We start from the raw sequence: 13,342 nt of genomic DNA, 5'->3' as shown, positions 1-13,342 counted from the left end.
AAAAAGACCTGTCCTCACTGCCCACGCCCTGAAAACTAACCCGAGTCCCAGGCCAGACTGGGGGCACACAGAAACACCTCCTGCCTGCTGAACCCTGAGGAGCCCCACCCCAGGAGCAGCCAAAACCAGACTCGGAGCTGCCTTACAGCACAATGGGGCAGTGCCCGTGGCCTCAGCTCCGGCACACTCCTGTTTGCTCAGGACACGAGCCCGATGGCATCAGACACAGCCACCAAGCAGCAGGTCTGATGCTGCTTCCCATGCTGGTGGCACTTCCAGCCAGAACTACTGCCTCAGAAGCCAACCACCTCCTCATGCACAACAGCCTGTGCACGGCACTGGTCCCTGGAAGGAGGAGCAGGACATGCAGGCACATCCCTGTGTGACCCCTCTCAACCATCAGAAACCTCGCCCGAGATCAAAGGACACCAGTGGGTGGCAGAGGCAGAGCCTGTGGTCTGACAGGAGCAGGAGCCCAGCGCTGACAACATCTCTGAAGCCAGGCTGGTTCCACTCGGAAGGAAAGGAGCATCCGTGCAGGGAACGCCGCGGGGGCTGGCGTGGCCACAGAGCAGCATGGGGGGACAGGGAGTGATGACAGCACGGGGATGTTCCTCACAGTACGGTCTAGCTCTTGTCTAGCAACCATCACACAGCTCTTAATCCAGCAGCTGTTTTGCTCTGTCTTTCAATTAGAAATAAAAGAAAAAAGAAAAGCAGCTTTCCGGATGCCTGGAGCAATGCAGCAATTTGATTCCAAATCTTAAATGAAGCAACCTGCCTTTAAAAATAACTGCAAAGAAGTGCATTGCTGTTGCTTAGGAAACAGGCTCTCTTCCCACCTTCACTGCTTTTTTTTTTTATTTCTTTAAAACAATAAAATATTAATGAAACAAATTTAGTGAAAAGCACAGCAGGCACAGCTTTAATTATTAATAAATGCTGCAGCTGCCACTAAGGACAATTTCCCCAGTGACTGTCCCTAGAGCCCCAACATTTAATTATTCCATTATGACATTTCTCATCACAAGAACTTGGGTAAGATCAGTCCCCAACTGCCTGTAACACACACATAGGGGTCATTTGCAAGGGGCGAGACACTGGAATTTGCTGCTGGATTGCCTCAAAATGTATTTTCCACAGGACAAGGATACATCCAGTTCTAAGTGTAAGGTACCCTCGGATTGGGGGGCAGGTTACAGCCCAGCCTGTGTGACCCTCAGGTCACTTCATTCTCCTACACTTCACCCCCAGACTGAGCCTAACAGCACTGGCTCTCAGCATGCTTCTCTCCAGGCTCCTTTCCACAAGAATTATTCCAGAACAGCTGACTCTACATTCACATCTGACTTGATCTGAACATGCTTGCAAATACACCGTGGCTTTTATCCAGTTAAACTACAAAACATCCAAGCAGGGCAGCACATCTTGCGACACAGATGCCATCCCACTCAACCCAGGGGACCGTGTGGATGCCATCCTGGTGGCACAGGACAGCAGGAGGGGATCCCTCCCACCCACAGCACAGCAGTGAGGGACCAGCTCCCTGGCAGAGCCCCACGGGGCTTTCCTTTGGCTCTGTGTGCAAGGCAGGCACTGATCTCACTGCACCTTGCCAGCATCGCCCACAGCCAAGCTCAGCCAGAAAGGAAACTTAACACATCCTGAATAAACAGGCAGAAGAGTCACCTCAAGCTGCAGAACCTTTTAAAAGACATGAGAGGACCTTGGCAGTGGTGCTTTTTGATAAACCAAAACCAGGTGATCCCCGGGAGTTACAAACTGCACAGCTCAGACTGCTGCCTAAAGAGACAACACAAACTGTTTTAGGGGTTACAGCACAAGAACCTTTGGGACGGGGAATGGAGTTATTTAGCCATTTCTAGGAAAATTAACCATTTTTCCCTTTTTGGAATCTGACACTCTAGGAAGACCTAAAAATCAATGATTTAGCTGTTTCTGGAGAAACTGATAACATCAGAAAGGCATCAATGGGTGTTTGTGTGTACACACATGCTTTTGGCTACAGGTATATATGCACACAGGTAAGTAACTACTGCACAGCCCAATGTGATCCCTCCTGAGCCTGCCTACTGTCACTGTACCTACAACAAACACGTACAAAAACTGACCAGATAAAAAGGCAGCAACTCATCACACACAGAGCGGAAGAGCAGCTCTGCACTGGGAATAAATCAGCACAGCTCAGGTAATTCCCTTGTATGGTTCAGTTGACAGCAGCCATCTAAAAATTCATTAACTCCAGACAGTTTTGAGGCACATTCTCTGCAGTATCCACTGCTGAATTTAATTAAGTGCAGATATATTACTGATTTACAGTTCAAATAATCACGGTACCCACCAAGCTTCAGAAAATGTCACTTTTTTATGACTTCACCACAGCTACTTCTTCCAGGGTCAGGTGAACAAGTTCGGTTTTGTCCTTTTTTGCCTCTATGAAAATTCTGACAAGACTTAATGGACTGTGAAATGAGAGTTCTGGGGCTGGAAGGGTAGTGAGCAGAGAAAAGGTGGTCTGTGGAAGCATTATTTATGGGGTGTACTTAGCAGATGAGATTTTCCTTAGACAGGAAGAAATACTGCAGCTAAATACCTTGTTTTCATGGAAACTGTGCACAGGGAATTGAATTCATGAGGCTGAAGAAATTAAAAACAAGTGAAAAGAGGAGGATGATAAAGAAGCCATCAGATGCTCACGATCTCCAGCTGCTGTTGCTTTACCCTGCTGATCACAGATCTGCCCAGTTTGAAACCAGTTTTATTGCCAAGTTCCAGCCTGCTGTGTCACTGGGACACACACGCCAAGCAGGCAGGACACTGGTACCCGAATGCCAGCTGACAGCAAAGGGCTGCAGAGGACACATCCCAACGTGCTCCTTTGCCCTTGTTTACCTGCACCCAAGCTGCTTGTGCTGGGCTGTGCCACAGAACATCCTGTGTTCAATAATTCCCTAGAAAATAAATAAAAAAAGTATCTAAATGGACAGTCCCCAGTTCTAAAGTGGCTGGGAAACTTCAGGGCTAAAATTTGGTGACTGCTCCTCTTTAAAATCAAGATCACTAAGCTTCAAGGATCTCAGTAACCTTCAGAAAACAGAAGTGTTTTCATTAAACTCTGTTAAGGGTAAATCAGAATTACCAAAGTTTGTCTAAATATTGAGAATGATCCAATTTGATGGCCCAGAATCAAAGCAAAATGTTTAGCAGAGTTCTCTAAAAAGCACAAGAGATTTTATTTCACTTCTCAAGCTAAAAACACATGCAGTTCAAAAACTGTTTCATTTCACATCAGAGCAAATATTCACTCTGGTTCTTTCCTCCCCACTACAGCACACCACTCATTAATTTAAGCATCATCTTTGGAGCACAATCAAAAACCTTCTAAATGTGCGTGAAAAAATATTTGCCTCCCCCTCTCTGGTACTCTCTTTGGGCTAATGTGTTTATCAAGTGAGGCAGAATCTCTGTAAACTATTTTTTAAGCCTTATTCATCATTGAAAATGTTTGTTTTCCAAATAGGAGCAGTAATACAGGGAGACATGGGTTTTGTTTGTGAGAGATCTGCATTTCCATAGCAGATTAACTACATTTTTAAAAAATATCAATGCCAAAAACTTAACAAATACATCTCTGTTCCTCAGCTGATTTTATTTTCCTGTCATGAGCCTTAATACAGCCTTGTAATTTAGGGCCATGAAGGAAAAAATTTCTGACTCATGGTATTTCATTGCTTGGGGATGGCAATTGTGACGTTTGGTGGCTCTGGTAATTGCTTGGATTTCAGGTCCTGAACGAGAAAAATCAGAACATGAGGTCCAGCATTATGCAGCCACTGGTTCCTAATTTGATCTTTTCTTTCAAACACAATTAACTTTGTGCAAAATAGGATAACAAGTCATCCTAAGACCAATGAAGAAGACAGCCTCACAACTAAGCCTACTGCTGTGGTTAACCGTGGGGTCTGTTAGCAGTGAGACTGTAAACCAGCACTGCCGGGCACTCCTGCAGCTCAGACACCAATCCATCCCAAACGACCCCACATATCTGGTCTCCAGGAGTCACCAGCCACATTCATGTTCCAAGGATTCCTGGTTTTCCACAGCCAGTGTGGATGGAGACTCATCCATGACTTCAGCTGAAGCTCTCTGATTGTGTTCCTACAGGATGTGCAAGGCCCTAAAACTTCAGACCTGATCTCAACTACGTGGCTCCAGAAAATCCAGCCACACAAGTGCTTTCCTACTGCCTCCCACCTCCAGAATAAATGGAGTACTCATCTGCCTTAGGAAGCTGGGAAGTAACTCTGGAACTGTTGTGCACATTCATTAACAGCAATCCTGTCATACACGGGATTGGCTCTAAAATGTGAAGAGGACCCAAGAGCCACTCGGTTTCTCAGAACACACCAGTCCTGTTGCTGTGAACAGATACTGAGTGACACAGAACTATTCCAAATAACAACTCCCTCTACTTATTTTTGAAGAAGGAAGCATCTTACACTGATGATTATCCAAGCCTAGATGCCCCAGGGCTCTGTGAAAGGAAGCTGAAAAGGATGGATACAGGACCCACACATCAGGTCTCGAGTGTGGAATTACAGCCTGAAGCACAGACATCTCAGAAGCACTTGTGGGTGGTAGCTCTCCTTGCTCTGTTTCTGAGAACAATAAATGCTCACACAGTCCTGATGTACACAGACACTGCAAGAGCTTGAGAGCAGAAGCACCAACATAAGACACAAATGCCAGCTCAGGAGTGCTTCACAAAAGCAGCCATGGAGTCAGGCTCTGACCTGCCACAGCCTGGCACGAGTCGAGATTGTATTTGAGTTTTGAAGGAAATGCAGGAAAGCTGAAAGAGCTGCTGTACAACTTACAGGAGCCCATGAGATAAACTGTACTGAGAAGGAGCAGTATGATAACACTCACCTACCACCCAGCACATCGTGCTTGTAGACCTGGAAGTCACCCACAGAGAAACAGGATGGACCCTGCAGAGCTGGCCAGGGGCACCCACAGCCCTGCACGGCTGCTGCATGGATCTGTCCGTGCACGGACCTCCTCACCACCCTCCTCTACCACCATGTCCAAAACCACCAAAGGGTTCACAGGCTGCTCAGTTGCTTTCAGAGAAGACTGCACTGACAGCTGGGCAAGCCAGCACTGGGCTGTGCTCAGGCAAGTGTCCCTTCTCTCTGGGTCAGCAGATGTCCGCTGGAAGGCCTCAGGCCACCTCTCTGATGTATTATTCACACAGAGAAAGCAACAAGGACTGCTTACTAATGGGAATTCATTATCTCCCAAGCTCCCCAGGGCAGCCACCACATCCTTCTTCTGTTTGAAGGGCTGCACACATGACTAAATGCAGTCACAGATCACATACAAACACCTTCAGTCAATATCAGACCCAGCTCTGCAGTCAAACCCTGTCACCTTTCCCAGTGCATGACTGGACAGATCGTGACATGGTTTTGTTCTTCTTTTTTTAAGATCTGTGATATTTAAACACAGCATTACCCAGAAAAAAACCCAGTCGTTTTCATCAGTTAATAAGAGAAGAAAAACAACATGCATAATGGGGATGGAAAAAAAAAGAAAAAGCTGAAGTCAATGCAGCTAAATCAACGGGACTGGCTCATCCCCTAGGGCTGAGCCAGCCAAGCTTCCTCAGCTCCTCTAGGAGAGGCTCTCTGCTCCTCTTGCCTGCACCTGAAATTGCAGGGTCTGCAGCAAGGATCCTCAACAAATCTATCAGGATAGAACAGTAATCTAATACCCAGAAACAGCAAATTTTCTCCTTGGGTTTAAAAGGGGAGAAGCATTTCTGGTCTGTAAGTCTGGTTTAGACACAGTTTTAAAACAGATTTGGAAGGCAAAGATAATTCAGTGACACTGAGAAAAGGAAAAATAAATACTTCTAAATGCCTCTGAAGTGAAGGACTGTAACCAACACTGGGGGTAAATTAAATATTAGTAACTGAAGATGGGAAGAAAGAGCACATATCAAGTATCCAAAGTATAACAAAAAAGCTACAAAGTATAAAGAAAACAAAAAGACAATGGGAGATTTTTTGTTTTCTTTGATAGAAAAGCCTCAACGTCTTACAGGATTTGAGTTCAGATTCAGGAACAGGAAAGGACCTGGTGATGCCCCTGCCATAAACCCACCCAGGGCTGCACAGCTCCAGTGCATCCCCCAGGAACAGCAGTGAATCCCCCAGCTCCCTCCTCTCCCTCACATCCCAAAGGACACAAGCAATGCAGACCTCCCATCCTCAGACAAGGTGTACAAGAAGCCCCAAGCACAACATTAAATACCATTCTGCAGCTCAGATCAGAACTGGCCTTTTCAGTTCAGCCACAAAGGGATTCTGTACATTTTAATTAATGGGTTTAATTACTGGTAGCAGGCTTATTATTAAGGCCAAAAAAAGCTTTTCCTGCAGTTCATCCCTTCCTTAATTTAAACTGAAATCTCATTGAAAAGCCAAGTTATGCATGTTTAACAGTGCCTGAGTTACTATTTTTACTCACGTTTACTGCTAACCTTTCCTCCAAACACAGTAAGTATATTCCCTTTGCCAAGCAGGCATGCTGAATTTACACCTAAACATATATTTTGATTGTGACACACACCAACTCTCCATAACCCACCTCAGTTCTATGGCAATTAGTTTATAGCATGGGGAATTCAGGATTATTTCATTTAATACACTCAATATATTATTCAAAGAGAACAAACTACTGAAACTCGTTTCAAAGTATATATTGAAAACGTAGAGATCATTTGGGTAACCATGTCTGGGGCATTCATGAATAAACCCTGTCTGCAGTGTGCAGCTGACTAAATGCTTAAAGCAGCACGTTACTGTCAGACTAAAGATGGGCAGCCACAGAGAAAAGGCTTAGCGAACTGCAGGTAGCATTACACAAACACTCCAAGTGTAATGCACGGAACTGGAAACCCTGTAAATACACTTCAGGTGACTGCAGAGACAGAGAAATGCTTCTTTCCTCTTCCCCCTTTCCCTCAGAAGTGCAGAAGCGGGAAGGAGCTGGTGTTGCTGGCGAGAACAGCTCCAGCCAGGGACGCTCCGGGCGGGCTGGCGGCAGGAGGGCGCGGGAGGAGAGCGCGGCGCTGGCCCTGCTGCAGAGACGGAGCCCCACGTCACGGGGGCAGCCGCCGTTCCCAAGGAAACGTCTCTACAGACAGAGCCCAGGCTGCAAACATCCACGGCCAGCTTCCAGCAGAAGCGCTGGCCACTGAAGATGCTCCAAAGACACTTGCATCGCTGCACTGTCGCCTGACTGGCCACACAACAGCGGCCACAGCAACCCATAGCCCGAAGGAACTTGGAATTTTTGTCCCACAATGGCACACGTCAGCCACAGGCCAAATGGAGCTGCTGTGGCTCTGAACCATAGAGCCAGATTTCCTAGAAATCAGAGGGGATGACAGAACCTCCTGCACTCACTGCTTCCCCACACATTGTGACACACACCGACTCTCCATAACCCACCTCAATTCTACAATTCCTTCTGCCAGAGCACCCAGGCAGAGACCACAAATCCCTCCTGCTGGATGAGCAGAGCCGACCCACAGAGACACCATTCCTTCAGGCCAGCAAGGGTGGCACAGAGCTGGAGCATTTCCTCCAGGACAAGTAGCACATGCCATTTAATTGGCACCTTCAGCCATCTAGGACCTAGGGCAGCTACAAACTGTTCAGCTACTGACGCAGAGAGACCCTGAAATCAGCTATCATGTATTTAAGAGACTCTTGCTAAACTCAGCCGACCAAGAGAGTAAAATGATTCACAAGAATTCTATATTTATAGCAAAGATTCACCAAAAATGACTCATGTACTGAACCATCTAATTTTAAATAGAAGGGAAAAACCTCTTGAAGAGACACATGAAACTGGAGTGGGGGAGGGAAGAGAACTGCACACACAGGAGAGCACCAGCCAGGAGCTGTTAGCCAAATCTGCTGGAAGGGATTTCTCCATTCAATCAGCCAAAGTAAAACCAGAACATTCAGCTTCACCTTCTTCTGGTTTAGAGTTAATCAAGGCCTCTGTTCAAAGCACCAGCAGACTGGAGTCCTGCCTTAGGACAGGTAGGGTTGCTGGGCAATAATGAGGCAGTGCAGAATTATTAGTTCTTCAGACCATAAAGAATTCAGAACACAAAACCAACTGGAATCACAGTAGGAGGAAGAGACAAGTATGAAGACTTTAAAGTATTCCTAATTTTGGCCACGCAGAGTCTAACAGAAATAGCTGCCACCCCACCACCCCTTACACCAACAATGCAGCACAGCTTCCAGGACGGGATTCCAGGAACAGAGAGCAGGCAGACCACTCTGGGCGCTCCCTGGAACACACGGCCAGCCTGCAGCAAGGCCACCTGTCATCCTGGCTGGGTACTTGGAAAATGACATCTTAGAAGAGTTACATTACAATTTGTAATGTACACACACGTAGCAAATACAGAGGTGAAATGGGCCTGAACACCATGATTTCTAATATCTAAATCCCTGCATTTACCTCTGACAGCAGAGAAAATAAATGTCTAGAGTAGAGGAAAAGTAAGGTTAGGTAGCATTAGCTCTTCCGCGTGACATTTACCACATAAGGCGATGATGTGACTGCTGTCTTCATGTACAAATTTCCGGGTGACAGCTTCTTCCATGATCTGCTTTACCTAAAATGAACAGAGAGAAATGATTGTATGATCCTAACAAAATCAGCACAGCACTTGGGAGTTTCAGTTTCAACCACTGCCTTGCCCCACACCAACAGACTAACAGCTCCCTCACATCATATTTTGCAGGGAAAAATGGATTTAAGAAGGGAAAGCACAAACAAACCTGAGGGGCTTATCACGGGATGAGGGAACCTCTGGCAGAACAAGGACAGCTCTGTTTGGGGTGTGCCCCCACAAAAGGCTGAACTATTTCAGTGTGCCCACAGTACCCTCCAAAGCACTTCTCCAGCATAAGTTCCAAAGAGCTGTGTGAGACTTTTTATATGATTCATCCTTGGCCTTCACACAGTCTCTTTTGCTCATGAAACCAGATGGTGTTGCTATGTCCCATTTCCACTTGTGCCATTCTGCTCTTTTTCAAGCACAGAGCATTCCTGAGTGACACAGGCACACATTCCCAGAGAGGTTTAGGGCCATCTTCCCCCTACCTGGGAAGCATGGAACATGCCACAGCAATTACAAATTATGCCTTTGAAGCTCTGCTGCACCACCAAACAGTATACAAAATTATTACAGGTCCTACAGAGAAGGCAGTGCCTTCAGTTTTTGCTTCAAGACATGACTTAATAATTATAGCAAATAAAATTACACTTATCACACTTTTTAATGATTTCAAACAAAGTTCCTTTCCACTTTCAGGGTTGATGTGTCAAGTTCGAGAGGGAAATCATTGCAAATTATTGACTTCCAAAAATTAAAGAAGAAACAGACAATTCTTACAATGAGGCTCTTGACGACAGGCTGCAGTCACCCTTGCTCATCTGCCAGTGATTCCTCCCCAATGGCTTCCTCAGCCTGACACCAGATGAAACCTCATTGCCTCCACCAACTCATTTATCAGACACTCATTTCCTCCTGGCCACGGAGAGCTTGCTCTCTTCCATGTACAAATCAACCATAATTTTTGACTTCTCTCATTTATGAGCTACAATTACAGTATTATGACACTCTGACTAAACATAAGCCAATTCACTTTCAATATATGAAAATATGTGCTACCATGGCAGAAGATTTAACCAGACACTCCCTTTTTCCAACGTTTAGAGCTAACTGGACACCACTTCATGGCACTGAGAGGTCCCAAGGTTTTGAGCTTTTCCACTCAGCGCTGGACCAGGAGACGCTGCAGGTGCAGTGCTCCATCGACAGCTGGGCTCTGCAACTGCCCGTGGAGATGCCTTCTCCAGTTTGGAGGGCTTCCTTCTCCAGCAAGACCATCTGCAAGACCAGTTCTGGATGCTGTAATTAAACATCCCCTCCCCCAGTAATCATCTTGAGGCCTCTGTGCCCACTCCTACACCCCCAGCCCAGCTGGCAAGCAGGCTGCAGCTCTGGCACTTGCTGCACGAGCCTTTCAACACATGGCATTCGCCTCACTGCAAATTCTGGATCAAATGGATCCTCCAGAATTTGTGTTCCTTATCAAACAAGAGCCCTCTGAGTTGCAAAGAAAACATCGGAGGGAAAAAAGCAAACGTGTAAGAGGCTTTGAAAGAACATGTTTTATAGCTGAGGACTTCAAAAGAAGTCTTTTGCACTTTATAAAACCTGGCTCATTGCTCACACCTGAGGCCTGACAATATAAACTTTGTGCAGGCAATTTGTTTCTTTCCTGTGGCGTTTCTGACCTGGCTGTTGGAACTCATGACCTCACAGTGAAGCAGCTGGAGGCGGAGGAGTAAGAGAGTATCAAGGAAGAAGCAGAGGTGTGAGGAGGTCTCGTGATGGGCACTCACATCTGGCTTATCCTGTGTATTCAGCAATCCCTTTGGCACAGTTTTGTCCACCAAAGGAAAGGGCTGATGTACTGCTGGCAAAAAGCAACTCCAAGCGCCACTGGCATGAAGATGGACAGAGTCTGCCTTGGTGCAGCACAGTCACACCAGCCTGTGCACATATGACTCAAGGTCACAGACACGACTTCAGGACTACAAACCATGAAATCAGTCTCAGCATCCTAGAGAACAGTAACTGGGATTCAAATCCTACCACCAGGGAGGAAGAAGAGTAATTTCGAGGAGCAAAAGCTCAAGTGCTTGGCAGCCGATTCACTGCTACCACACATTTCCCAGGCACACCCCAATCCGCTCAGTATGTTATTTAGATCCCAGTCAACAAAAAATTTTAAGTGTATAAAAACTGAGAAAGAAAAGGGTTTCAGATACAATAATCAACACTACTTTTCTACAGCAGCACCCTCCGGTGTCCCCCAGGAGACTTCAAACCCGGGACTCCAGAGCTAAGGACACAGAGCAGGCACTCTGTGTGTTCCCCACTGCCACCGGATGCCGAGCGAGCTCCGCACATTTTCTGGAGAGTGACTGAATGTTATTAGAAAACATTTTCAAGGCATAGACAGGATATGAGAAGCTTCAATCCCACATCATCCCTCACTGCCACGTAATTCGTGGATGCTCCAGGCAAGGAGCTAAAGCAAGTGATTCTGATCAAATGGAACGCAAGCCTTTTTTTTTTTGCTTGTTTCCTTTATTCCCTTGCAATTTTGCACAGCTCTTCATAGGGAATTCTGCTTTGTCTCTGGTCTGGGGAGGCACTTGAAAATGGTGCTTTCTGAGCACAAACCTCCATACACACAGTGGCAGCTACCAGCTGACCTGACCAAGCTGCAAATTAATCTCATTAACAGAAACATGACCACCTGTCCCCACAGTCACCCATCTACCCCACAGGGAAGGAATCAGCCGGCCTACAGCTGTGTTTGTGCAAGGGATGGAGGGCTGGAGCCTGGAGCTGGGCCAGAGCTGCTCCCAGAGCTGGAGAGGAGTCTGTGCTGGGGCCAGCTGTGACACTGGCTCCTGTCCCAGCCCTGGAAACACCTTCCTGTTCTCTGTGCCTCCCCTGCAGAACACCACAGGAGCTGCCCATCCTAACCAGGCTGTTGTCTGCACTTGCCCAGTGGCACGAGCACAGAGAGGCAGCACAGGCGTGTCACTCAGTGTCACTGTCCCTGAACAGCTGCAGCAGGAACCACGTCAGCCACAGCCCTGGTGACAGCTGCTCGCCCTGGAAAAGGTGCCAGGCACCGGAGGCACACATTTGCCAACCACTGCAGAGCAGGGACAGGAAAGCTCTGCCTACCCAAGTAAAGATCTCAGCCCATGAGGAGTATAGAACATCCTGGTGGCAGCATTATCCAGACAAAGCAAAGCAAACTCCTCAAAGAGAAGCTGCTCAGCATTTGCAGCATGTTCTAATGGATCACTGCTCTGATTTACTCCCACCTCCTACAAGGGCCAAAAACTTTCAGAAGCAAACACCAAACATACATCATAATACATGGATTATTTATTAAGTTTCACCCAAGAAATGCACAGGAGAAATGCCTTTATGTTTAATTTTTAAAAAATTTTATTATAAGGAAGCTTTAAAAATTGCAAAGAAGAATGCTCATAACATACCAGAATAATCAGGACCACAGTTAAAGCCTACAGCATTTTTTCCTCAAAGGAGAAAACCTAATGTCCAGCACCTGTTCTTTAGCTTGTACAGCTCCTGCTCACCTCCCTTACTGACAGCTCCTGCTGCACTGACTCCTTACTCCTGATGAAAGACTGGTGGTGTAAATAAAAGCTGTTCAATAACTACTGCACTTCTGCTCAGAAGCCATTACATTTCAGTTGCAAGTTGAGCAATTGAGTGTCTGAAGTGCACTGAAATCCTTCAGGGTAGAACTGCTAAGGTTATTGTTATCCTGTTTGTTTCACAGCTAGAAAGTACTGTTTAAATCCAGAAATGGCAAAACCTTCCATTTCAGGAGGCAAAACGAAATGGCCAGAGAAAAGCCTGTTTTATGAGTCTGTTTGTCACAACAGATTTTCCTGCAGAGAGAGATAAATGCTTGAAACGTGAACTTCCAAGCGGCCTCAGCATGAATCCCAGCAGTTACATTTTCTAAACACATTACATGTCTTCCTTTCTGTGAGAGCCAACAAAATACATTCCCTACCAATGGGAACTGAAAGTCCATCTGAGGAAAAGCAAACAGCATTACATTTCCCAAAGGAAAAATGCAGAAGTTTTAGCTGAGAGAGAGAGGCAAAATAAACTAAACACTTTGCACCAAGTGATTTTGGAGATGACTGTTTTATACTTTGCAAAGACAAATTAATTTTAACAGGCTTAGTGGAACAGCCCACAGAAAGAATCTGCTGCCTCTGAACTCATCTGGATTATTGAGATTATGGGAAAATAATTTAACAAGAAATAGAGTCTGGGTTTAAAGGACAAGGGAAGGGGACAAGGGCTCTGAGAATGGACATGGAGTCAGGTTTTCCCAGCAAGCCCACAGCACACAGCAAGGAGGCAGAAGGGGCTGTGTGAAGTCACACACGATAAAAAATGAGGTTGAAAATTCTATCGGAAAAAGTTAATTACAGTTATTAAGGGCAGCATCATCTGGTGGGTGGTTACTAGTGGCTTGTGTTCAATTCCTGCCTCTGTCAATTGATTATTTAAGACAAATAAAATCTCCATCTCAGTGTCTCCAACTGCCTCCTGAGCCCATTTTCTCACTGTGAGCACAGACAAGGG

General features: G+C 46.1%; 1 protein-coding gene across 7 annotated transcripts in view; it reads right to left on the bottom strand.

The window, feature by feature from the left end:
* Positions 1-13,342, bottom strand: part of SGSM2 (small G protein signaling modulator 2) — a 39,604-nt gene that overhangs the window by 24,267 nt on the left and 1,995 nt on the right. For all 7 annotated transcript variants that reach the window (XM_039562665.1, XM_039562669.1, XM_039562668.1 and 4 more), the window contains exon 2: positions 8,653-8,728. In XM_039562665.1, the coding sequence (XP_039418599.1) occupies positions 8,653-8,728 (76 nt within the window). The remainder of the gene's footprint in view (positions 1-8,652; positions 8,729-13,342) is intronic.

The sequence above is a fragment of the Corvus cornix genome, chromosome 19 (genome assembly GCF_000738735.6).
Source record: "Corvus cornix cornix isolate S_Up_H32 chromosome 19, ASM73873v5, whole genome shotgun sequence".
NCBI classification, from domain to species: Eukaryota; Metazoa; Chordata; class Aves; order Passeriformes; family Corvidae; genus Corvus; species Corvus cornix.
Note: the sequence above shows the minus strand (reverse complement) of the source record. Positions and strands in the feature narration are given on the sequence as shown.